We start from the raw sequence: 26,705 nt of genomic DNA on the forward strand, positions 1-26,705 counted from the left end.
CTGCCAATAGGTCAAATTTTAGCTTTTCTCCTCCCAAGGCCCAACCAATAAAAAGTCGTCTACTTACACAAAAAAAAAAAAAAAAAAAAAAAAATAAAACAAATTAAAAAAAAAAAAAAATTCCTTTCAATTCTCCCGGATTGAAAAATAACGTGTTTGACTTTGCATCTGATTTCTGTAATTACAAGTTGTAAACATGGCCTGATTTCATTCATTCATATTAAATTCTCTCTCCTACCATTTCTTCACATATATATAACTTCATCCTTTTCACCTCTTTTTCTCCTACACCCAATTAAGTTCGATCTGCTTCTTCCGTTACATATTACTACTATTATATACAGTATAGTATATATATACTTTTATTTTATATCACTGCAAAAAATAAATAAAAATGGAGGTGAATATTGAGATCCCATCACATTTCCTATGCCCAATTTCGCTCCAATTAATGAGAGATCCAGTTACAATATCAACTGGTATTACTTTTGATAGAGATTTTATTGAAAAATGGCTTTTCTCTTGTAATAAAACCATTTGTCCTGTTACCAAACAACCCCTTGATGATGATCTTAGCTTCGTTATTACCCCTAACCACACTCTCCGTCGTCTGATTCAATCATGGTGTACTCTTCACGCATCTTACGGCGTAGAGCGTATCCCTACTCCAACACAACCCCCTACCATAACACAGTCTAACATCAGCAAGTTAATCTCCGATGCGAGCAAGTCACCACAACAGTTGAGGTACACCTGCTTGCAGAGAATTCGGTCCTCTATTGTTCCAGCCACCACTCGTTATTACTCGTCGAGATGCAAGAATATTATAGTTACTTGTGGAGGTATCCAGTACGTTGCAAATGTGTTAATAGAGAAGGATGCAACGAGGAGAGAAAAGGAAGAGGCGGTGTTTATTCTAGCACAAATGGACGGCTACGATCAAGAGTTTAAGAGTGTGGTTTTGAGAAATGATGATTATGCTGATTTGTTTATTGATTCTTTAGTTGGGTTGTTAAGTAGTGAATCGTCGTCTAATCAAGAGAGAGAAAATGCTATTAAGGTGATGAAGATGGTTTATAGTGTAGCGGATCCTACTCGGTTGGGTAGTGTTGAGCATGAGATGTTTGCGCATATTGTTAGGGTTTTAAGAGACAAGGTTTCGAAAGAGGCTACAAAAACTGCGTTGAAGTTGGTTGTTGAGTTAAACCCTTGGGGGAGAAATCGGGTCAAGGCGGTCGGGTCGGGGGCAGTCCATGTATTGGTGGAGCTGCTTTTGGATGAGAGATTGGATCGACGAATCTCGGAGTTGGCGTTGGTGGTGTTGGATCAGTTATGTGGATGTGCGGAGGGAAGGGCGGATCTGGTAGGGCATGGTGCAGGGTTAGCGGTAGTGTCTAAGAAGATATTACGGGTGTCCCACGTGGCGAGTGACCGGGCAATAAGGATATTGTCGTCGATATCAAGGTACGTGGGAACGGCGAAGGTGGTTGGGGAGATGATGGAGGTAGGGGTGGTGGCGAAGTTGTGCTTGGTCATACAAGTGGATTGTAGTTCAAAGACTAAAGAGAGGGCTAAAGAAATGTTAAGGTTGCATTCTAGGGTTTGGAAGAATTCTCCTTGCATCCCTCCTCATTTGATTTCTTCATATCCTACTAATTGATTAGATCGATCTTAGTCAACGACTGGTTTCAATGTGAGATTCAAAAATTTTGTGAAATCGTCGATTAATTAATTTAAATTCACTACACAACACAAATTAAAATCGTCTTTAGTCATTAACATTATCATTGGTGAGAAAACACTTAAAAATATACTATATATATGGTTTTTGATGTTTGTGAACATTGCTCACTATGTATATTATTATACTGAGTCTAATTTGTACAACTAGCTAATACGACGACATCAAAATGCAGATGGACGAAAAGTTGTATACATCTATGTACATTATTATTATTATTAAGGAAGAAAGATCAAGAAATGCACGCAAGTTGTACAAAGATGTAGTGCTAATTTTTGTAGTACTTCCACAATTTAATGTATAAAAAATGATCTGATATATTATACTCTGATCTAAGTCTTGTTTATTTGTGTTAATTTTGTTCTTATCTTGAACAATACTTGGTGTAATATTGTTGGGGAAAATGAGAGGTGATACTTTAAAAATACTATGGACGTCAACTATATTATATTGAACATATTTAATACAGTATGTATATGTTGAAGGAATAGTATATCGTGATCTTGTTGCTACTTGCTAGCTAATTTCTTGAAGGAGGGAAAGGGGTAGCCATACCTAATTTACCTATTTTCCAGGCTATTTCCTTCCGTATTATTCCCATCAAGTGGACATTATTATACCAAGTATATATATACTTTGTGTATCACAACTTTTCTTTATACATATAGAATTATAGATGCCCTATCTATTACTAGTGTTTTTTTTTTTTACTGTAATTTTTTGTTGTGAAAAAATGGCGGCCTTAATATTTATTGGGTTCTTTAGCTATATTGATAGTTTAGACTTAGATCGAACTTATATAATTATATAAACATAAAATATTAACTTTCAAGATTTATTAGAACACATTATTCCATGTAATTTCTCCATCATGAATATCTACCTAATGTGAGTGATTCTTTTTAAACCCATTATCATCATTCATCATGTTGTCCAATTCATTTTTTTAGGCAAGGATTGTCCAAATTATTAAAGAAGTCAAACTTTAACATTACAATCTAGCACCTTCCTGAATAGTTGACAAATATAAAACACAAAGTATAAGAAATGTAAATACAGCTTTTGCCATGTCATTGTCCAGCTATATATCATCGGATCATGTGCTTATTACACTTTACACCATCTTAGATTAAGACAAAAATAATACGGACTAATCCCTTATTTGAGTAACTACTTTTTCTTTTGAAACATTTTAGTTAGTACTTATAACAGAGATATTTTGTAGCTTATTTAGCATGGCTCCTTATGTACATAATATAACAATATAGTAATTCCTAACTAAGCTAGCTTGTTCTAACGAATCTATTCTCTGATTTCTTGCAAGACATTGTTGGTCATTGTTATTCAAAGACGATCCTGTGTTTTTTTTTTTTTTTTTTTTTTTACCTACTAGAACATGTCACATTGTTACCTCTTCACATATCGTTGCATCATACCCAATACTCGAGCACAATGTAGCAATTGTAAGATTTGCCTACTTCGGCTACTTGTACGTACAAAGAGTACCCGAATTCTACACCACTTACTATGGAGTACTATAATGACTTACATACAATTTTGTTGATTTATATATACACATCAAACACATGCACACAACTTTTAATAAAAAATGTTCCTTGGGTTACATAAAAAGCAAATAACTAATCCGTAACTAGAAAAATAAAAGTTCCAATACTAAAAGTAGAATTAATTAGTTTAAATCCCACCATATTAATAAGGGAGTAGTAAATTGAATAAAAAAACGTTTTTGTGGAGGGTGAAAAGACATGTTTACGTAAACTGGACTTAATTATTTCGGCTATGGAAATAAATAAGAATAGACTTGGGGGCCGGGGCCAATATAAGTGGGCCTGGGCCCGGCTTATAAATTTGACTTATGGCGGCCGCATAAAATTTAGACTGGACCGTTTCTTCCCAGGTAAGTGGCTAACTAACCACTTGCAGTTAAGCAAGCAGAAGACTTGAACCACCTCTCTCTACTTTTGTCAACACTTGCACTCTTTACCTATTCAATGTTATGTACTTATGTATCTACTGTCTAGCATTTATGGGATCAAACCCCATTAGAGACACTTTGGTGGGGGGATTCTCTTTTCCTTTCCCCCACTCCCAAAATGCCTAGTCTGCTAACCTGAGCAAGAGGACTTGTGAGAGGTTTCGGTCTGGTAGGGTCTTTCTCCTTACCAACAAAAAAAAAATGTTATGTATTAGTGTCCCATTTTGCCATTCTATCCACCAGACAATGTGTCCTAAATGCCTGAGAAATTTTTTTTTTTTCTTGAGTTTGGCACAAAACGTGATTGTGTTAAGTATATATTTACATTATGTTAAGTAAGTCGAGTTGTGTGTGTGATTATGTTGATGAATTAGCTTAACTTGCGAGTTTGAAGAATGTTTTTAAATTTTATTTGTTTCTAGATTACGATTGAGTTTCAGCTACCTAAGCTAGATTAGATCTTTGATCGGATTAGTTTTAGACATATTAAATCAAATAAATCTGAGTATGGAATTGCATATTTGCATGTGTTACCACCACAAGAAATAATGGACTGCTACGTATGCTATTCTCTGGTCACTGGGTTTGACGATAATAAAACATGTGGTTTAGACAATTATACATAGAACATTTGATCAATATATTTCCAATTAAATCTATAAATATTTACATAAAGTAGCTAGTCTTAATTAATTGTTGAATAATAACCGAACTAAAAGGGCAGTTGATCTGAATAACTGACTCATGAACACGAAGCAAAGTCAAAAAGTTTCACTCTACTCTTTATTCTCAATCCATGGTTTTTAATTTGTGAGCTGCCCAAGGGGGATTTACTTGGAGTATAATATGCGTATTATAATTACATGTATGATGTGATGTCCAATATCCTAGGTTAGTGCTCCTAGCTTTTTTTCTTAGAAAATCAATTCTTTGGTTTGTCTTTCACATACGTCCAATTACAAGAGAGTATAAATATGTCAACTCAACTGGAAGACTTTTCAATGGCTACATAAAAAATGTAGTCTTATAATTACTTTCAATCTTAAAACAGTTACGGAGTACAAATTTTTTTTTGGGTATTTTTTGTATCAACTTAAATTGTTAGTGGACCAGGTGGATGGGATTTGAACCTCTGACCTTTTGTCACGTTGACTCTAATACCATGTTAGAGGATCAACTCAACCAAAAGCTTAAACTGATGGTTGAGGCCCAGAATTATTTTATATTCTATCATAAATCAATGGCCCTTATTTACATTATGATAATCAACAGTGTAGATTTTGTTTTTATAATTATTAGAGTTGGTTTTGGTGTATTTATGTTAATATTGTATTTATGTTATGTTTATCGGGTTAGGAGTTTTAGGCTAACTAAGTTTCCTTATGTATTGTGTATATATATGTGTTTATCATCAATACGAAAGTTAAGCCGTTTTCTCCACAATATCCTTGAGTTTAACATGGTATCAGGCCTCTCTAATTCCTAGAGATTTTTTTTTCATCGATCTTGGTTAGTTCTTGTTTAATTCCGCATATTAATTGTTTGTTTGAGAAATTAGGCTTCGAATTTGTTTTTCCAGATTTTTTTTATTGCAAATTCGATTTAGTTTGCTCATAATTAGGGCTCACAAACCCTAATTTATTTTGGTTCGTTTATTTCCTGGTTTGGTGCGCATCGTTGGTGCCTTCAGTTTAACAATAATAGCTACAATTTTATTGTAGGCATTGCAAAACTGTCCCAAATGAAAAGATGGAGAAACTATTAAATTGGTGCTATTACTATAGATTATACGTGTGTAATAGGGATAGATCAATAGATCAATACCTACTTTCATTATTGTGGATTATCATCTAATTTGATGGAATATGTGGATATTACATTATACAATTATACACACACATACAAGTTTATTCTTTATGTTTCGGAATAAGGCCGGGAAATATGATTTGATATGGACGGATAACATATACTAGAATATAAGAGAGAATAATATTATACCGTACTCTGTAACAATCATCAAATTCTTTTCCAGTATTAGGAGATACGAGTACCACACATTACCACATATATTTAATCCTCTATTGATATTAAAATAGTTGGTATAGAATAATATTGCAAATAAACAAGATTTGATCTCATATCATGATTATGTATTAGAGTATTAATCTGGTAAGAGTATAATTTAAGACAATTTTGATTCTAGACAATCTCCTTCATTATCAGCCATATAAAAATTTGGTCTTCAAATTAAAGCATAGCCAAACTAGTCAGCACAATCATCTATTCTCTGATGATGATATGATCCTCCAACAATTAGTCTATAACAACCAATCAATAAAACATCCTACATGCAATTACTGAAAACGTGCGTATGACATGTTTACATTTGATCAAATCTATCCATCTTTCTCAGCCATACATATCTACCAAGCATTACCCTGAATTTGTCAACTGTAACTTTGTCAAACATTAACATTAATTATCCCTTATATCCATATTTCGTGATGGATCAAAGGCATGGGAGTAAGCACTTTGTCAAACTTAGAATGCGTAATTGAAGTCAATATCTGGTTTTCTGAGCCACATTTTGTAAGATTATTCAAAATTATTACACGTAAAACTATTTTAGGATCATTATTTTGGACACAATATTGAAAAATAATTTTCCCAGTAGGAATGACAATGAGGCCGGAGTTATAAGTTTAGTTTATGGTTGTTGGATTTGAGTCCGATTCTACACATTATCCCATTTATCATAATTGTTTCGGATTTTCATTTTTTTTTTTTTTATACGGTAAGAAATCGAATACCGACTAAATTATTATCGGCCGGTATGAGAAACTAGAAATAGTGTACAACACATGAAATTGATAAATGTAATAAACAATAGCAATGACATAAAAATCTTTACAAATGTGTAAGTCCTGTATAAATGTATAATATATGTAGCTCAAATCATATAGTATTATTTTATATGATAATTTACAATTTGTAAAAGAAAGTACCACATTTAATTTCCACCCAATTCTTTGCTAAAACCTAAAAATTGACTTCTACCATTGCTAAATTGATAGAGTTGTATACTAAAAAAAATGTGGGTCGGACTACATATCATCAATATGTATCATTTATACTATCAAAATTGTAACATAGGATACCTTGTTAAAAGGTAAACTTGAATACAAGGTGAGTTGTTCCAAGCAGAAGCATGCATCCTTAACATTTCCCTCACTTTATCCTTCAAATATTTTGCGCAATCTGCTTGCAACACCATGCATAGCTTTGAGACTGCACCAACCTTTAACATCTCATGCAACACTTCCTTGGTGGCTGAGAACTTTGCTAATAACCCGAATATATGCACCGCCCGGTCATCCACCACTGCTGACACCCGCAAGATCCTCTTGGACACCACAGCCATCCCTCCGGAGTGGGCTAGGAATTGGGCTCGCCCATCAGCGCAAGAGCACAGTTGGGCTAAGAGACAAAATATAAGCTCGCTCATTTTCTTATTCTTCTCGGATTGAGCCAGGCCCAACTCTAACTCAATCTCAATAAGGTGAAAAATGGTGTTGGCCTCAATTATTCTGTGCCTATTCCTCCCATGTTGGCACACTTCGAGTAACACCCGGAGGGCCGCTTTCATTGGGCCTACATTAACATTCTTATTATTGTTATCATCATTGTTTTGACGATCCAGTAATATTCCCACAACTCCTTTGAAAAACTCGGGCTTCAGCCTCTCGATGAGGCTGGAGCCCGCAACCTTGACCACCTCATTAATCAAATTGACCGCGAGGGTCCTTCTTTCGACACTTTTGTCGAAAAGGACCCACGTGATGGCATCGACTAGGTCGATGTTGTCCGCCACAATAGACCTCACCTCAGAGGACACATTAGCCGGTACCCAAACCACTGTAAGAATTCTCAAGGCTTCGGTAAGAAACGTAGTCTTGTTATCCTTATAACAAGTGATAATCAACGAAACCATTGCTTTAACGACCCCACACTCCGCCATGAGCTTCCTATCATCATCCTTGGCATGTTCATCTCCTGAAGAAGTCGAAATCAACGAAAGGAGTTGATCGAGAGAGGTAGACTGCAAGCGAGGCACGCTAAGACCGCGTAGGATCTTCAATACGTGGGCACGACAAAGGACGGGTTTAGGAGTAGGGATACGTTCAACACCAAGGTTAGCATTGGCTACGCACCAACCTTGGATGAGACGTCGTAAGGTGTGGTTAGGGGTTAAATGTTGGCTAGGAAGTGGTTGTTTAGTGACGGGACATACGGGCTCATTCACGACCGCCTCCTTCAACCACCGCTCGATGCTAGAGCGGTCGTAGGTGATGCCGGTGGCGGTCGTGACGGGGTCTTTCATGATTTGTAGGGAAATTGGACACAAAATAATGTGGAACCTCAACTTCATCATGGTCATCCATGTTCTAGGTTTTAGAAAAAATAAAAATAAAATAAAATGGGAGGATGTTGAATAATAAACAAAAAAATAAAATAAAAGAGTACAAGTTATAAATAAATAGTGTAGGATAGAATATATATGGTAAAGATTAGCGGCTGGTGAAGAAGATTATAATAAAAAGGGAGAAAATTGATGTGATATGGAGTATCTCATCAATGATGAGGTTTGAATGTAACGTATGATTTATTATATAAATAAATGGAGATTATTGACTGAATGATTAATTAATTAATTAATTGATTGATTAGTAATAAGTATGATTAAATAGGGGATATGGACTGAGTTGGGATGTCGCTGTCTTTTGATTAAATTTACATAGTTGTGTTTACTGGTCATATTTTCTCATTTTTCATGTTTGGTCAAATTTCTTAGAGAAGACCATGCGAAATTTGTATCATATTTTGTGAGACTTTTTGGGATGGAGAGAAAGATGATTGCCACGTGGAATTATGTGATTGGAGAATAAATTGTGTTGGGCCCACGTGGAAAGAGTTGATTGGGTTGGGATCCAATTTATTCGAAGGATTCGTTTCATTTCATGCAAAATCCCATAATTAAATTTAAAAGAAATAGGAGGGTATTTTCGAAAAGAAATAAAAAAGAATAAGAGGGGGGCTGGCTTTGGGAGACTTTGGCTAAGACATGGGGACGGGTTTTGGGAGTTCGAGTAATTCTCCCTTTTGCTTTTTCTTAAGTGAAGAAAAGCACCCATTCTCTTTAATTAAAATTTTATATGGAAACATGTTATAAGAGGATTTGAACCCCATACCACTTGCAACAAAATTGAGTATATAACCATCTAAGCTAACTATCAAACATGATATAATTGTGAAAAAGAAATATTTATAACTTTAAATGATATGGTTTGATTTTTTTAAAAAAAATACACATATTTTTTCCCCACTTCGTATTATTTACATATATATATTTATATTTATTTAAAAAATAAGAAAGAGGAATAGCAGACTACCTTTATTCTTGTTGCAAAATTGAAGAAGAGTCAGAGCTATCCTATACGGAGTACTTTACAAATTTGTAACATCCATGGCGGTACCAATTAAATACATGGTTGGAGTAACCATGATCAAGAAGATTGGTTCTTTGTTGAAGGCTTTGGTGGACTTCACTTTTGCCGCCGACGTCCGCTGTACCGACATTAATGTCGACAATTGTTGGTATGTTTATTCAATAATTACCAATGAAAAATCTATTGATATTCCATTTATTTTTAAACTTTAAATAATCATCATTATTTTTCATCCAATGCAATTAAATTTATTTGGATGGTAACTGAAATTGCATGTAATTGGATATTCAAAGGTATAGCATTTAAGGTCTGAATTATCATTATAGAGGTAGTATTGGTAATTAACTCTTCAGGGAATTAGAAATGTTGTATGTTTATTTAGATTGGCGTTTTGAATCTAAGCTCCAATATGCAGCATTTATGTATTTTTTATATCTATATATCTATATATATATATATATATATATATATATATATATATATATATATATATATATATATATATATATATATATATATATATATATATATATATATGCCGTCAAACAACTGGGTAACTCATTAACCCTTTAGTTTTGCTATTTTTCCTTGAGAAGGTTAATTATTATTCAGATTAATTTTCCCTATAATTAAAATGCAATTTTTTTTTTTGGATGAAACAAAAATGCAATTGTTATTGAGATCTTTGTTTGAATGCAATTTAAATTCTTTTTTTTGGGTATGTTGTGATGCAGGTTCGCACTAATTGGAAGAGATTTGAGCAAATAGACAAATAGCAACTATTCAAGGTAACAATGATGTCTATATCCATTTTTTGCCTTTTGTCAACTTTTCTGAAGCAGAATAGCAATTACAATTTCACATGCAATTTGGCAAGCAATTTTCTTAACTATAATAAGAAATTGAGTCTTTGAGAATAGAGGTAGCAAAAAATGAATTTTTTTGGCATTACATGCTCTGAATAGTGGGTTTCACAATCTCAATTATAAATGTACAAAGGCAAACAGAGTAAGACCTCTAAGGCTATAATTTAAAATCCTTGAGCATAAGCAAACAATTTAATCAACCCTCCGAATGTGTTTGTAGAATAAATGATTCATGATACAAAGTAATGTATTTTTCTTTCTTAGTAAAACTGATCAATTGCTAAAGAGTATATAGTCCAAAATTTGAAGTTGTGAATGATTTATGAGTTGCCTCATCAGACTCATGAGTCATGACTTATAAATGAACAGTAGTAGTATAAGTTTGTGATTTCACTTATATATGAAAATTATAGTATTATAAAAATTACATTTAAGATAAGGTGGTTGATGTGTTTTGGATCAAATAGATCATGAATCATGGAGTATATAGCAACTGGACGTCGAAAGCTTGGAAACTAATGACCAAGTACAGAAGGCAGCAAAGACAGGAGACACACAACAAAGGTAACAAACCAAACCAAAATAAATTATCTCCATACACCAGGCTAAAATGGAAAAAATAATGACATTAACAATATTTCAAATGCAGGGACAAAGGCAATGACCAAATCAACAACACGGCAACAACTGATGACCAATCAACGGAACAACAGGACTGAAAAATATGAACAACACAGAAAATAAAGAACTAATGTTTTACAAATTTACATTGCTATTTCTTTTGATGTAGAACGATTTTAAGATTAAAGTCCCTTTGTAAGACAACAATAGTATTGCATTGCTACGAAAATACATGGCTAAATAAAATTTAAAAAAAAAACAACGGGAAGTTTGCTTTGACAAAAAAAAAAAAGGAATACAAAATTAACAACAATGCAATTGCATACCTTATAACAATGCCAAATTAAAAACACAAAAACCTTAAAAAAAAAAAACTAAAATTGTACAATTACAAAAGTAGCAACTCGGGGCATCGCCCGGGCTACTCGCTAGTTATACAATGACATTGTGATTTAATAATCAAAATAACCTCAGTAGTAATAGAGAACTTCATTCATATATTGATATTGCATTTGGTCCCTCGTATTTTAAAATGATTAAAGGGGAAAAGATTTTGGCTTTTCATGGCCTACTACTTATGCCAAGGGTCCATATTATTAATTGCTTATAAACCAGGTTAAAATTTTATTCTAGTACAGATCAATATAGCATAATATTTAAGTTGAGTTTGCTACTATTCTTTTTTAGTCATAACTAAAAAGTTCAAACATTCCATATTTGCGGCATTCTAGTATTTTTCTTGTTTATATGCGCGTTGCGATTAGATTAGACTAGATTGACTCAATTAAATTAGAATTAGAATTGGTTTCAAAAAAAAAAAAAAAAAAAAAAAATTAGAATTAGAATTTGTACTATACTACACTACGTACTTTTTAATGCATATAATTTACATACTAATAACTAGTATTAAAAATAGATTTTCATTAATATATGTCCAAAAAAATGTTATTAATAGACATTCATTGATAGATTTCCTCTGATAAATTATATCAACGTAATAGAGTAATGAGAAAGAGAATATTGAAAAGCTTGATTCAGATTTTAGAAACAACACCGCCATATAAACAATTATTTCAATCATTGAACTCCTAATTAAACTAATGTAATTAAGGGACTTTAGGGTGATTCGGTGATATGTTAATTTCAATCTAGCACAGTTTAATTGGTTTTGAATAATCATTAAACTATTCAAGTACAGGCAAAAAAAGTACAGCCAATCACATACATTGTCCAAGTAAAAGAACCTGAATTCTTTAATTTCTGGCCCTTTTTTCTTCTTCCCAAATTGCTTAAAACATAAATTAAAAAAAAAAAAACTCACCCAAGATTCAAGACTGACTGAAGTTTTTCAGTCCAAGCAAATGGGCATTGGCCCACTCATTAGATTTATGGAGACAAACAGCTAGCTAGATCTCAACCTTGTGGTACAATTAAAATTTTAATTTAACTACTACTTCACATTTCATTTAATTTAACTACTTGTTACTCAACTCATATTCAAACATTCATACTTGTATAGTATGATACAGAATAAACTATTAAATAATATTCCCTCCGTTTCATAATATTAGTCTCATATGGAATCAATCACATAAAATAAGAAAACAAATATATTTGGAATCTAACATTAAAGTATAACAGATTTCATTATTAGTTTACCTTATTTAACTTTTCTTTATTTTTTATTAGGAAAGCACAAGTCATAATTGCATAATTTAAGGTAAAAATTTTCTTGCTTAGAGTCATGTCATCAATCCACAATCAATCAATTCCAAAAAAAATCAAGTCATAAATGAAATATATTCAATATGGGTAGAACTTTTTGAAACGCCCAAAATAGTATATGGGACTAACATTATGAAACGGAGGGAGTATTACATAAAAAAATTTAAAACACATTTTATCTAGACTTTTTCCCATCTGATGCTTAAATTGCTATCTGGTTCAAAGTACAGCAAAAAATTTAAGACACTCCAGCCAATTCAAAAAAGAGAAAAAAGAGGGAAAAAAAAAAAAAGGACACTACTTTATTTGGTCTTCCTAGTTTTAAAATTCTTGCAATAAGAGTAGCTTAAATGTAAATCCAACATTCCAACCAATTAAAGTTAAACAAACTTAAGAATTTTCTTTTTTTTTTTTTTTTTTTTTTTTTTTTTTTGAAAGGAAACAAACTTAAGAAGTTAAGAACTAGTATGAGATTAATGAGAACCTCGGGAAATAATATGTTTGTGAAATGAGCTCAACAAAATCGACGTTATAAGCTAATGATCACATGGTTATGTATAAGGCAGTCTGCCAAAGACAGTCCTAGCAAATTTAGAGGCAAATTAAACTAACACGGAGTACTCTGTAATTATAACATTATAACATATTGAAAATTAAATACTCCGTATGGTAGTACATATTATTCATTTGAAACAGAAATATCATGTACTTACTGCATCTTATTCTCCCTGTGTTGTAAAAATGATTTCTGGAAGCACTGAAATATTGACTATGGATTATAGTATAACCAATCAAAATGATAAACGTTATTATGAATGTAGTTAGTATATGTCTAAAATATTATCCATGATTTTCTAACATTATTTGCTGCAAAAGTTTTCTTCTCCCTATGGACCACCTCATTTTCTAACTAATTGTCAAAGAATTAAGTCTAGAATCTAGATCACTTCGATTTGATTGGTATAGTCAATAGTAGAGCTGTCAATTCGAGTAAACGGGTCGGGTTTGGGTTGGGTAAGAGTGGGTCGGGTCAATTGGACTCCCGGAGGGTATTAGGAACAATTATAAACATTTCGAAAAATTTTAATTCCAGGCGAAAAAAAGTAAAAAAATTCCAAAATTGAAGGCTAAGATCCACGTTTTTTCAGAATTTTAGAGGTTTAGAGGCCCGGTGTCGAAAAGCCTTGATTTTTTTGGAGATACATCTCGGGGTCATATAATGCCGTTTGGAACCATATATGATCAATATATGCTGTCATAAATGTTTGTGGTTGGCTTGATTTAATAAAATCAGTGCAAGTTGTAAACCAGTAAATAGGTCGTTTAAAGGCAAATTGGTTGGTTACACCCAGTCAATAGGACTCCGGAGGGTATTAGGGACCATGGTAAACATTTCGGCAATTTTTATTTACGGGCGAAAAAAAGTCAAAAAATTCCAAAATTTAAGGCTAATATCCACGTTTTTTGAGAATTTTTTGAGGTTTCGGGACCCGGTGTCGAAATGAATTAAGATTTTAGGGAATATATCTCAGGGTCATATAATGTCATTTGCAACCATTTATGATCATTATTTTTTGTCATAAATGTTCGTGGTTGGTTGAGTTATTAAAATCGGTGCAAGTTGTAAACTGGTAAATTGGCCGTTTAAAGGAAAATTGGATGGTTCCACCCACTCAATTTGACTACCAGAGGGTATTAGGGAGCATGGTCAACATTTCGGCAATTTTTATATTCAGGAGAAAAATAGTTAAAAAATTCCAAAAATGAAGGCTAATATCCACGCTTTTGAGAAATTTTTGAGGTTTCGGGGCTTGGTGTGGAAAAGATTTGAGATTTTAGGGGATACATCTTGAGGTCATATAATACTGTTTTAATTCATAAATGATCATTTTATGCTGTCATAAATGTTAGTGATAGGCTCGAGTTAATTAAATCGGTAAAAGTTGCAAAACGGTAAATTCGCCATTTAAAAGCAAATTGGACGGTTCCACCCACCTAATTGTACTCCCGGAAGGTATTAGGGACCATGGTAAACATTTCGGCAATTTTTAATTCCGGGCGAAAAAAAGTCAAAAAATTCCAAAATTGAAGGCTAAGATAGATCCACGTTTTTTAAGAATTTTGGAGGTTTGGAGGCCCGGTGTCGAAAAGCCTTGAAATTTTTGGAGATACATCTCAGGGTCATATAATGCCGTTTGGAACCATGTATGATCATTATATGCTGTCATAAATGTTCGTGGTTGGCTTGTTCTAATGAAATCGGTGCAAGTAGGCCGTTTAAATGCAAATTGGATGGTTACACCCACCCAATTGAACTCCCGGAAGGTATTAGGGACCATGGTAAAAATTTCGGCAAATTTTAGTTTCGAGCGAAAAAAATTCAAAAATATCCAAAATTGAAGGCTAATATCCACGCTTTTTGGGAAATTTTTGAGGTTTCGGGGCCAGATGTCGAAAAGATTTGAGGTTTTAAAGGATACATCTAAGGGTCACATAATACTGTTTTAAACCATAAATGATCATTATATGCTGTCATAAATGTTCGTGGTAGGTTTGAGTTAATGAAATCGGTACAAGTTGTAAACTGATAAATTCACCATTTAAAGGCAAATTGGATGGTTCCACCCACCTAACTGGACTCCCGGAGGATATTAGGGACCATGGTAAACATTTCGGCAATTTTTATTTACAAGCGTAAATAAGTCAAAAAATTCCAAAATTTAAAGCTAATATCCACGTTTTTAAAGAAATTTTAGAGGTTTGGGGCCCAGTGTCGAAAATATTTGAGATTTTAGGGGATACATCTAGGGGTCATAGAATGTCGTTTAAAGTCATATATGATCATTTTATGTTATCATAAATAGTGGTGGTAGGCTTGAGTTAATGAAATCGGTGTAAGTTGTAAATCGGTAATTTGGTCGTTTAAAGGCAAATTGGATGGTTTTACCCACCCAATTGGACTCCCAAAGGTATTAGGGACCATGGTAAACATTTCGACAATTTTTATTTCGGGGCGAAAAACAGTCAAAAAAATTCCAACATTGAAGGCTAATATCCACGTTTTTTGAGAAATTTTGGAGGTTTCGGGGCCCGGTGTCGAACAGGCTTGAGATTTTAGGGGAACCTTCTCTGCTTCTTACGATGTCGTTTGGAACCATATATGATAATTATATGTTGTCATAAATGCTTGTGGTAGACTTGAATTAATGAAATCGATGCAAGTTGTAAACCGGTAAATTGGCCGCTTAAAGGCAAATTGGATGGTTCTACCCACCCAATTGGACTCCTGGAGGGTATTAGGGACCATGGTTAACATTTCAACAATTTTTATTTTGAGGTAGAAAAAAAGTAAAAACAATTCCAAAATTGAAGGCTAATATCCATACGTTTTGATAAATTTCGAAAGTTTCGGGGCCCGATGTTGAAAAGAAATGAGATTTTAGGGGATACTTCTCAGGGTCATATAATGCCGTTTGGAATCATAAATAATCATTATTTGTTGTCATAAATGTTCGTGGTAGACTTGAGTTAATGAAATCGGTGCAAGTTGTAAACCGGTAAATTGGTCGTTTAAAGGAAAATTGGATGGTTCCACCTTGCCAATAGGACTTCGGAGGGTATTAGGGATCATGGTAAACATTTCGGCAATTTTTATTTACGGGCGAAAAAAAGTCAAAAAATTCCAAAATTGAAGGCTAATATCCACGTTTTTTGAGAAATATTGGAGGTTTCGGGACCCGGTGTCGAAAAGAAATGAGATTTTAGGGGATATTTCTCGGGGTCATATAATGTCGTTTGGAACCATAAATGATCATTATACATTGTCATAAATGTTCGTGGTAGGATTGAATTAATAAAATCGATACAAGTTGTAAACCGGTAATTTGGCCGTTTAAAGACAAATAGGATGGTTCTACCCACCCAATTGGACTACCAGAGGTTATTAGAGACCATGGTAATTATTTCGGTTATTTTTGTTTCGGGCGAAAAAAGTAAAAAAATTCCAAAATTGAAGGCTAATATCCACGCTTTTTGAGAAATTTTGGAGGTTTCGGTGCTCGGTGTCGAAAAGGCTAGAGATTTTTGGGGATACATCTCGGGGTCAAATAATTCCTTTTAGAACCATATATATATGATCATTATATGTTGTTATGAATGTTCGTGGTAGGCTTGAATTAATGAAATCGATACAAGTTGTAAACCGGTAAATTAGCAGTTTAGAGGCAAATTGGATGGTTCCACCCACCCAATTGGATTCCCGGTGGGTATTAGGGACAATGGTAAACTTTTCAGCAATTTTTATTTCCATGCGAAAAAAGTTAAAAAAAAATCCAAAATTGAAGGTTAATATCCACGCTTTTTGAGAAATTTTAGAGGTTTCGGGGACCGGTGTCGAAAAGTCTTGAGATTTTAGGGGGTACATCTCGGGGTCTATAATGTCGCTTGGAACCACATATGATCATTATATGTGGTCATAAATGTTTGTGGTAGGCTTGAGTTAATGAAATCGGCGCAAGTTGTAAACTGGTAAATCGGCCGTTTAATGGCAAGTTGGATGGTTCCATCCACCCAATTGGACTCCCAGAGGGTATTAGAGAGCATGGTAATTATTTTGATAATTTTTATTTTTGGGCGAAAAAAGTTAAAAAATTCAAAAATTGAAGGTTATCCATGCTTTTTGAGAACTTTTTGAGTTTTCAGGGCCCGGTGTCGAAAAGTCTTGAAATTCTAGGGAATACATATCGTGGTCATATAATGTCATTTGGAACCATATATGATCATTATTTGTTGTCATAAATGTTCGTGGTTTGCTTGAATTAGTGAAATTGCAAGTTGTAAACCGGTAAATTCGGGTCGGGTCAATAACAAGTCGGGTTGAATTTGGGTCAGGTCAATAACAAGTCGGGTTGATTTCGGGTCGGGTTTGTAACAAGTTGGGTTAAATTCGGTTCGAGTTAGGAACGGGTCGGGTTGAATTCAGGTCTGGTTAGTAACAAGTCGGGTTAAATTCGGGTTTTGACGGGTTAAAACGGGTTTGGGTCAATTTCGATTCAAGTCGGGTTCGGTTCAGGTCAATGATTTACGGGTTACATTCTGGTCGGGTCATCTCCAGGTCAGTTCATGTTCGGGTTCGAGTCTCACATACTCGGGTCTAGGGTTGGTTTTAGGTCTGGTCGGGTCGAGTTTGGGTCACCATTTTTTCGGGTTCAGATGGGTCGGTTAATAATCGGGTTTGAGTCCGTATTTTGAGTCGGGTCAACTTTTGACGGCTCTAGTCAATACTCCATGTTATGTGTTCATGTAGAATGCTAAGGTATCGATTTTTCAAGGTTAAAAAAATTCTACTTATTGTATTTCATTTGTAATCCTCATCATTATCATTTTATCTTATAATACTTTGTATTTTTTGTATAAAAAAAATTGATATTTTATTCACAATAATGAAATAAAATTACATAAGTGGATTCCTGTGTACTTATGAATAATATATACTGTACTCTTTAATCTAAACCTAGATAAAAAAAAAAATAATACGACCTAGAATATACCTCGATCAGCTTTTGACACTACAAGTATTATATTCCAAAGTCCAAGTGTCAGATAGTCGAAAAACAAGTACTATAATTAAATGCATTTGCAAATGGCTCCAAATATATAAGTTAACCAAAGGTAAACGCTAAATTTGGTTTATGCTCGATCTTTGACAAAGTCTAGAAGGCAATATACTTCACGGCTTACACTTCCCCCACCCACTTAAAATTCCTTAGTCAACCATTGCATGTTACATGGACTCAATTGCAACCAAATTCAATTTTGCATATTACTTGCGTGAAAATGGAAACATCATTTAAGTTTTGCTCTTTTTCTATTCTTCTTTTTTTGGACAAGAGTTGAGTGTTTGACACAGTTGCTGTCATGTAACTATGTAGTACTTGTATTGTTTGACGATAATGGATAATGGAAAATGGTGCCCACCAAACAGAGAAATTCCAAAGTTAACTTATCCCTGTAATGTTAAGCAAACTTTTTGATACCTGGAAGAACTTGCTATTGGGTCTGCTCATAAGAGCACTATAGTTGGAAACCCGTAATTTGCTACGACTTACAAGGAGGGTCGAGGCGTGATAGATAAGTTAGTATGAAACTATGGACAGTTTGTCTAACCTCTGGACTCTGGTTTATTTTTAGCATAGCCGTATAATATGGTTTTATATTGCCTGACTAAATAAGAAGCACATTGGAAAGTATAGCATCAAAAAGCAGACATAAATTTCCGTTCTCAAAGATAGGGAAATCCTTTCTCAGCTGCAAGTATGCAACGTATGAAAGCAAATTTTGTAGCTGTAATTCTTGTTGTCACTCTTTAATTTACCATCGTACAAAGAATATTTGTGTATGAAACATATACATTCTCCACTTTGTTAACAACAAAACTGCCCTAATTCATCAACGCTATGTAGAACAAGTAACAATGTAACATCACACAAGTCAAACTCATAAATCATACAACATTAAGTCACCTACAGAAACACATAACTAATTCGTATCATCAGGACCCCAAGCTTCATCCCTCAAATTTTGCCTTGTAACAATACGGTTCCTTCTAGCATCTTCTTGCTTCCTCAGCTCTGTAGACCCAAAGGTTGATGGCAACTTTACCCCCAATTCTTGAGCAATCAACCTCTGAGCAGTTCTAGCAGATGTCTTTGGTCTTTGCCGAGGTGGATCAAGGTCTAACATTATAATGAACACGTTTAGTTAGCAGAACACTTTTGCCCTTCACTCACCCTGATCAAACAGAGTACTAACAGCACACAATCGAGTATAACAGCATATACAGCAAAAACAGCAAGATAGAAGAGAACCAAACTAGACGCATGAAACTACACTGAACATTGAGTGAAAACTGCTTGATGATGAGCATGGTACATGCAAAATTGTGAGAGTGCATTGAAGTATCGAGTTACTCATCTAGAGAAAAATTGCAGATTAAAAAATTATACCTTTGATTGAAATGGAGCCAATCATGGGGTCATCTTCCTCAAGTACCCGAACTTTGAAAGAACAACGAACACTATTTAAGGCCTCAAGAGCTGCATTTTCATGATCATAAGAAAAGTATATTAACCGTGGATCTAAAGATATAAACTAAAGATGCATAATATAAATACTTTATCATACTATAATAATACATAAATGTACAAAGATGCACAGCTGGGAAATTATTGATTTCCAAACAAATTTTTTTTGTACATGTGTGATTGAATCATAAACCTTGAATCAGATTATCTCCACGAAGAACACATGCAAGGGCCCAAAGAGGGGGTGAGGGAGTGGGAACCCAGCAAAATGTATTCTGATAGCAAGCTGACATGTAACTCCTCATATAGGACACAGTCGGTTTTCCAACAGTTTATCTCTGCCATAAAACAGAGAATAGGAAAATAGACCAAAGTACATTTACAAATTACTGCAACAGATAAGCTAGTAAAGCTTTCCTAGTATATTTATTCGAGGGATACAACAGCTAGTAGACCTAGGCAGATGAAGTTGAGCAGAAAGGGGCAAATCTATCTTTGTATTACAGGCATCTTCTTACATCAATGATTCACTGGGCACTCAAAATAGCACCATAATTCTTATTCTAATTCTTAAAGAATCCGATGCAAAGGAATATAAGCAAAAAATTCACATAATTAACATGTATCGCCTCATCATAAAATAGAAAAATTACAGTATTCATTATCAAAATAATGACCATTGATGATTTATACTGTTCCAGTAAGGTTCAATAACAGGAAACAGAGTATGTTTGCCAGGGTGTCAATAGCTTTTAAAATGTCAATAAACAATATCATGCCAGACATGCCACGCATACCAGTTGATGGAGTTCGAAATACACCAAGAGCAAGTGTATCTTTAATCCAACGAATTGCAAATCCACGGTCTCTAAAGCCTTCGAAAAGTCTCTCCAAATCTATTGTTGTCGTACTCGGGTGGAATCCATCCAAGACAAGGACATGATGTGTTCCATATACAGCTAACACAAAGTAACAAAAAAATAAGCAGCTACTTTCAATATTAACATGCAGCACAAATATACCAATAAATAATAAATTGCAGTGATATATCAAGCAAACAGAATAGCATATAATAAAAAAAAAAGCTTGTAGGCATGCATAATTGAAACTTCTGTCTTTTTCCGTAAGACTTTATAACAAAGATTAACATATTGTTTGGATAGAAGGAAATGAAGAGAAAGGGTGGGGAGGAAAAAGGAGGGAGCAAATCCCTTGGTTTGGATAAAGAATTGTATGAAGGAAGGAAGGGGAAGAGGAGGGATCCATTTTCCCTCAACTAACAATATATCTCTAAAAATGGAGCTCAATCTCCTCCCTCCCTTTCCTCCTTTTTCCTTCCCCTTCCTTTCTCTTCCAAGTTGCTAGATCAGAGTAAAATAGCTGACCATAAATGAATATTTATCTACAATCAACAAAGAAGTCTCACTCACATTTTTTTCCTTCCAAAATCTTCTCAGACTTTTCATGAACATTCTCATCTGATGTGTCACAGGAAATAGAGTCGTTGATTTGCTCATCACTATACATTCCTTGTTTCTTATATGTGAAGGTTCCCCTCCCACGTCTGTTTGGGACCTTCTTCTCCACCTGCGTGTCATACAATGTAAGCTTTGACACCTCTGGCAAGCATTGTGGAGGGAGCAACTCATCTGGTGCACGATCCGCTATAGCTTCCCAGTCTTATCATCAAGGACAACAACATTATCAATAACTATTCACTACATAATATCAAACAGAAAATTGTATCAACAACAATAGAATACAAGATCATCAGTCCCTTACAAAATTCAAGTCTTTTGCAAGGCAAAGTTTACCATAATATATCACCAATTAAACCCAAGTTGATAAAAAAATAGAAGTATCTTCTTTGCTAAGTGCAAACTGTTCCTTCTACAATAGGAAACTAAAGTCCAATTAACAAAAGATGAAAAATTTATCAACAATTCCCTTGGTCCCAAATTGATAGCAACAATTTGACTTTTGCACTATTAATACACAAATTGTTGCCTCTTTATTTTACCAACATGTACAACAATGTTTTTATGTAAAATGTCATTGGAATAGTCTTAATGTATATTATCAAAATATCAACTTTAAGAGTAATTTTAGTGATAGATTATTAAAGTATCCCCCCCTCCTTATTCCCTAAAATTTTGCTAAATGAGGGTGTGATGTTCCTTTGGTGCTAAAAAATACAAAGTACGGGATAGGGCCAAGGGCGGTGATGTTGGTGCTCCAAGGCATGACCATGTTGTAGGCATAGGGCATGGGGCATGGACAAGAGACATGCACAAAGACAAGGCATAAAAAAACCTCAACCTTAAAAAGACAATGCAAGGCCAAGCCAAGGCATCACAAAACATAATAACGTAAGGTGGGTCAAGACATGAATGAGATGATTCTCGACACCAAGTAGGCATTCCGGGGTCCTTTAAAAAATCCGAGAATAACCTCAATGTATAATCCTGTTGGGTCAAAGATTGTTCTCCAGAAGCCAAATTTGAAGGCTATAATACATGAAAACAAACTAATTTCGAAAATTTCAAAACGTAGTGTTCAAAAGTCACAAGATCATAAAGGACGCAGCTTGGGTCATACAATGTTGTTTGGAACCATAAACGACTAGAAACGACTAGTAGTCAATCACATAAAACCACATGGTGGCCTAAAGTCAAACAAAGGAGGGATAAGTTGTAAGCTAGTAAGTTGATAGTTTAAAGGCAAAGTAGACGGTTCTAACCACCCGGATAGCCTCCTAGGTTGTCCCGGGTTCCATGGGAATCACCTCAACCTCTTTACTTTCCGGATCCGAAAAAAGTTGAAAACTGTCCAAAACTAAAGGTTATAATGCACACTTTCAGACCAATTTCAGGACCAAAGTTTAACACTTACGGGGAAAGTAGAGGATACATCCCAGGGTCAAATATGTTATTTGGAACAATATATGCCCACTAGATAGTCATATATAAGCCCATAGTAACCTTGACTTAGTTAAGAGTCAGGTGTATGCAGTAGAGTTGTACACTACTGCTTAATTGACGGTTTGAAGGCAAAATAATGGATAGTTTTGGGAACATAGGAATTACTCCAACCTCTTCTTTTCTTACCAAAGAAAAAAAAAAGTCGAAAAAATGTTCAAAACTAAAGGCTATATTTCACGAAATTGGACCAATTTAAGAGGTTTGGAGACTCGGTGTCAAAAAATTTCGTAATATAGGGAATGCATACCAAGGTAAAATAATATTGTTTAGAAGCATATACGGCGTCATATAAAGTCTCATAGAAACCTAAGTTGAAAACAGCTAAATTGATAGATCAAATGCAAACCCGATAGTTCCAACCACCCAAATGGACTCTAAGATCGAGGGGTCCAAGAGAAGCACCATGGCCTCTTGTCTTTTCTAGCCGAGAATTAAAAATTGGTCCCTAAAGACTATATAATGCCTGCTTTTGAGCCAATTTTGGAATTTTTTTTTCCAAAATTGAAGTGAATGAGTGAGGTGTCTATTAGTAGGGATGTTCACTTTTGGGTATTCGGTCCAAAAATTCGAATATCTGAAATGTTCGGATCAGAGAAATTGCGATCCGAATCCGATTCGAAATTTTCGGATATCTAAATTTTGCCGAATTTTTGGATTGGATAATCGAAATTTCGGACTGGACCACAAGATTTTCGGATCGATTAGTTAAAATTTTCGGACAAAATCCGATCCGTATCTGATCCAATAACCCGAAATAATTTTCAGATATCCGAAATTTCGGATTGGATCATTGGATTTTCGTATCAGATATTTTTTAACACCTCTATCACCTAGGGTCATATAAGTTGATATGGAGCCATAAGAGGCATATCAATAGTCATATAAAATCTAGAGAATGAGTTTGGTACTTTGATTAAGCTTTGTGGCTATTTTGGAATTATGTGGCATTGGTGGTGAAGAGCCGCAATAAATAGCTGTTTATATCACCAACTTGGCATCCCGGGGTCCTTAAAGGCGTTGGGAATCTTTCACCTTCCTAGGTATTGTGGATCATACCCAAATTCATTACTTGTCATAACATCAATGTATATGAAGTATAATATATTGGCAGCAAGGCCGGATTAAGATGTTACTAAAGCGAAGCAAATTATTTGAGTCACCAAAAGCAACCAAAAAAATGGTATAAATCCACAATAATTGAAATAAGATTTCTTGAAAAGTTGAAACTAAGATACATGATTAAACAAAAGAAAATGCAAGTATTAAGACAATGGATTTAGTTACCATACTAGTAGTCTAGTACACTCCAGCAGTTTAAGGAGCACTCACAAAAAAAATGAAAAAAAAATGCAGTATTTATAAAGTTCCTCTTCAGCAAAAAACTGAATACCTTTTACATAGAGCAATAATGCAATTTAATATTTTGCAGTGTCATAGAAGAAAAGGATAACCAAATACCAACATTAACACTTCTTAGATCTCTATTAAGCACACTGAGTATCTTTTCTTCAATTGCTAAGCTAAGCAGCACAATACAGGAGAGTCTCTTTCATAACACAGTTCAATGAAAAATCCTGGATAGGCCAAATCTAGGATCAAAACTCAAGATTAATGTTATCAGCAGTGAATGTTTATTTTCAAGAAAGCTTAGCCTAATTAAGCTTCATTTGGGTTCTAGAATTCAAAATCAGAAATTGAAGTGTACCACAGCATTCTTTAGACATTTTTAGTTCTTCCTCAAGAAATCTGTGATAAAATCCCCTTTTAATCTGATTTTTCTTTATCAATAAGCATAAGCAACTTAGTGTGGATAAAATCCAGCATGGAGGTAACAAAGAGAATAATTCTGTTTGCGTGGAATCACTTCAATTTTGTATAATTAAGTTGTTTGAGTTCAGCATTATAAAGAAGTTTAATAACTTTCAGTGTCCTTGCTAACTACGTTCATAGTCTTCATACTCCCTCCGGAGTTGGGGCTAAGAGTTTAAGTCATTTTACTATGGTCACCACAACAAATTGCATTTATAACAGAGCACATTTCTGCAGAGACTAAGATAGCACCTAAAACGACAGAATTAGGTTGATAGCAGGGAGCAAATTATACCGTCATCTGAAGACTCCTGAGGAGCTACATTGTCAGTTGAAGATTTTGAACATGGGTCATAATCCCCTGCCATCAAAGCAAACATATAATCAATCAATCAAATATGTAACTTAAAAGGAGGCACAAGCCGCATGGAAATTTAACATTTCAAATAACAAAGTAAATACTTTACCATCTCTGGTTAAATTACTCCCAGGCAAATTATTACTATTGGAAACCCTAGATTTTTCTTCTGTTGTGGAAGTTTCACTGAAATAAAGATTAACAATCAATACCAATCCAATTATAATCTATAAAATTTCAATTTAAAAGTAAAATGAAAGGATATACTGACATAAAGGAAGTAGAAGATGGTGAGAGGGAGCGGAGGTTGATGGCTGAAGCACGAGATCTAGCGTCATCAGATTTGAGAGAGAGGCCTTTGCAGGAGTAAAGCTTGGCCACTTCAAGGAGTGCAGAGGCTAATTGGGGCTGTGAATCTGATGAATTTAGGGTCTCGAGCTTTGAAATTAGGGATTCAAGGAGGGATATTGCAGCCTCTATGTCTCCGGAATCTACTAAATCTTCCACTTGCTCACTCCAATTCTTCTCTGCTTCACTCTCCATGTCCTCTTCTGTTCTTAAAATTTCGGCAAGTGACGGAAACCCTTCTTGACAGTAAAATAAATGCAATCTATTCCTATCTGAAACATTAGACAATAATCACAATTGACATAAGAGGCCCTGATACTTTATCGTAACAATCAAGTATTACTAAATTAATTTACTCAACATGATTTTATCATTATATTCTTCCAATATTATGATTAAATCTATTCTCTAATGACCACTTTTTTAAAATGCAACTGTTGTAGAAGTCCCTTTCATCACTCATTCACTAAAATTTGACATTTGTAATAAAATAGGCCTTATTCAATTCAATTAATAAAAATCAGTTTCAGCAGTAGTTAATTTTGACAGGTAAAAGTTAGTTCTGATAAGAAATCCACTTTCACTTTTCCAAAAACAGCATAATAAACCAAAAACACCAGTGAATCAATAAATAAGTTTAGATGATATAAATCAATTGAAGCATACAGAATCTAGTACATCAATGTGAGAATTATTGATTTTCACCACAATAAATTGCAAATTGAATTGAAAAGTAACGAACAATAGTAATCTAATCTAGGTTAAAACAAGAATTTGCCATATTAAGCAAATAATAAAACCAATCCAAGATTGAAGCGAAGTATTATGAATCAAATATTTAGCTATAAAAGAGCTAAAATCACTGTATATATCAATTGTTAAGTAGAAATTCTAAATCAATTTCGGTAATTTTTCTTGAAATTTAGCAATGAGCCTTGAGAATTTAACAATTTTCAACACTGAAACTAATTGAAGGCAATTACATGAAAATCAACAATAAATTCAAGAAGAACAAACATAATTCAGATAATACTATCATATAATTAGGTGCAAAACGACGATCCAAAGTTTAAGCAGAATCAAAGAACATACAACATTAGAAAAGAAATTTATACAGTAATTCGCAGTCTAAAAGAGGGAAGAAATAAACTAACCACTAAGAAAATCAGAATGAAACGTAATACGTTTATAAACGGCGGCGTTTAACTATTTCCGATGACTGGTTGCCGGAGGTCGGAGAATTTGTCGTCGGAGAGAAATTAGAAAGTCGGTTAAAAAGGATTGGGGGCTTCAGACATTGTATCTGGGTGTGCTTTTATTTGATTGGAAATTCTCTCTGGTAACCTCCAACTTTTATTTTTTGTCAGTGGTAAAGTCTGAAACTTTTGATTATCAATGGTAATCACCAATTAATATTATTAAGCAAATGGTAACTTAACTTAAGCAATTTGTTAACTCCTTAACTATGGTTTAGATATTAGATGCAAAAAGACACAGTTACCCCTAACCAATTCTTTCTTCATCCTATTTTTTGAAAACCTTTCTTCTTCCTTAATCTTTCCTCCTCCCCGCTACACCTCCGGCCAGCAGCCGCCGCATCCCCCGCCCCAACGGACCTCCTCCCCCCACTCATCCAGCCACCAGCCACCTCCTCCCTCTGTCGATCGGCGT

At 34.3% G+C, this 26,705-nt stretch overlaps 1 protein-coding gene and 2 pseudogenes across 1 annotated transcript; 1 reads left to right on the top strand and 2 right to left on the bottom strand.

Moving 5' to 3' along the window:
* Positions 1 to 207: 207 nt before the first annotated feature.
* On the top strand, positions 208 to 2,105 carry LOC145621221 (E3 ubiquitin-protein ligase PUB23 pseudogene; annotated as a pseudogene).
* A 4,530-nt stretch (positions 2,106 to 6,635) lies between these two features.
* LOC145621231 (E3 ubiquitin-protein ligase PUB24 pseudogene) lies at positions 6,636 to 8,331 on the bottom strand (annotated as a pseudogene).
* A 10,442-nt stretch (positions 8,332 to 18,773) lies between these two features.
* Positions 18,774 to 26,353, bottom strand: LOC145621242 (uncharacterized). Its single transcript, XM_081675981.1, has 8 exons — positions 26,189 to 26,353; positions 24,958 to 25,306; positions 24,796 to 24,872; positions 24,624 to 24,689; positions 20,969 to 21,217; positions 20,336 to 20,497; positions 19,461 to 19,550; positions 18,774 to 19,190 (listed from the first exon to the last, which is right to left on the bottom strand). The coding sequence occupies exons 2-8, from the start codon at positions 25,227 to 25,229 to the stop codon at positions 18,994 to 18,996; spliced, it is 1,113 nt and encodes a 370-aa protein (XP_081532107.1). The 5' UTR covers positions 25,230 to 25,306; positions 26,189 to 26,353; the 3' UTR covers positions 18,774 to 18,993.
* Between the last annotated feature and the right edge of the window lie 352 nt (positions 26,354 to 26,705).

This window comes from Chenopodium album, chromosome 3, assembly GCF_948465745.1.
Source record: "Chenopodium album chromosome 3, dcCheAlbu1.1, whole genome shotgun sequence".
NCBI classification, from domain to species: Eukaryota; Viridiplantae; Streptophyta; class Magnoliopsida; order Caryophyllales; family Amaranthaceae; genus Chenopodium; species Chenopodium album.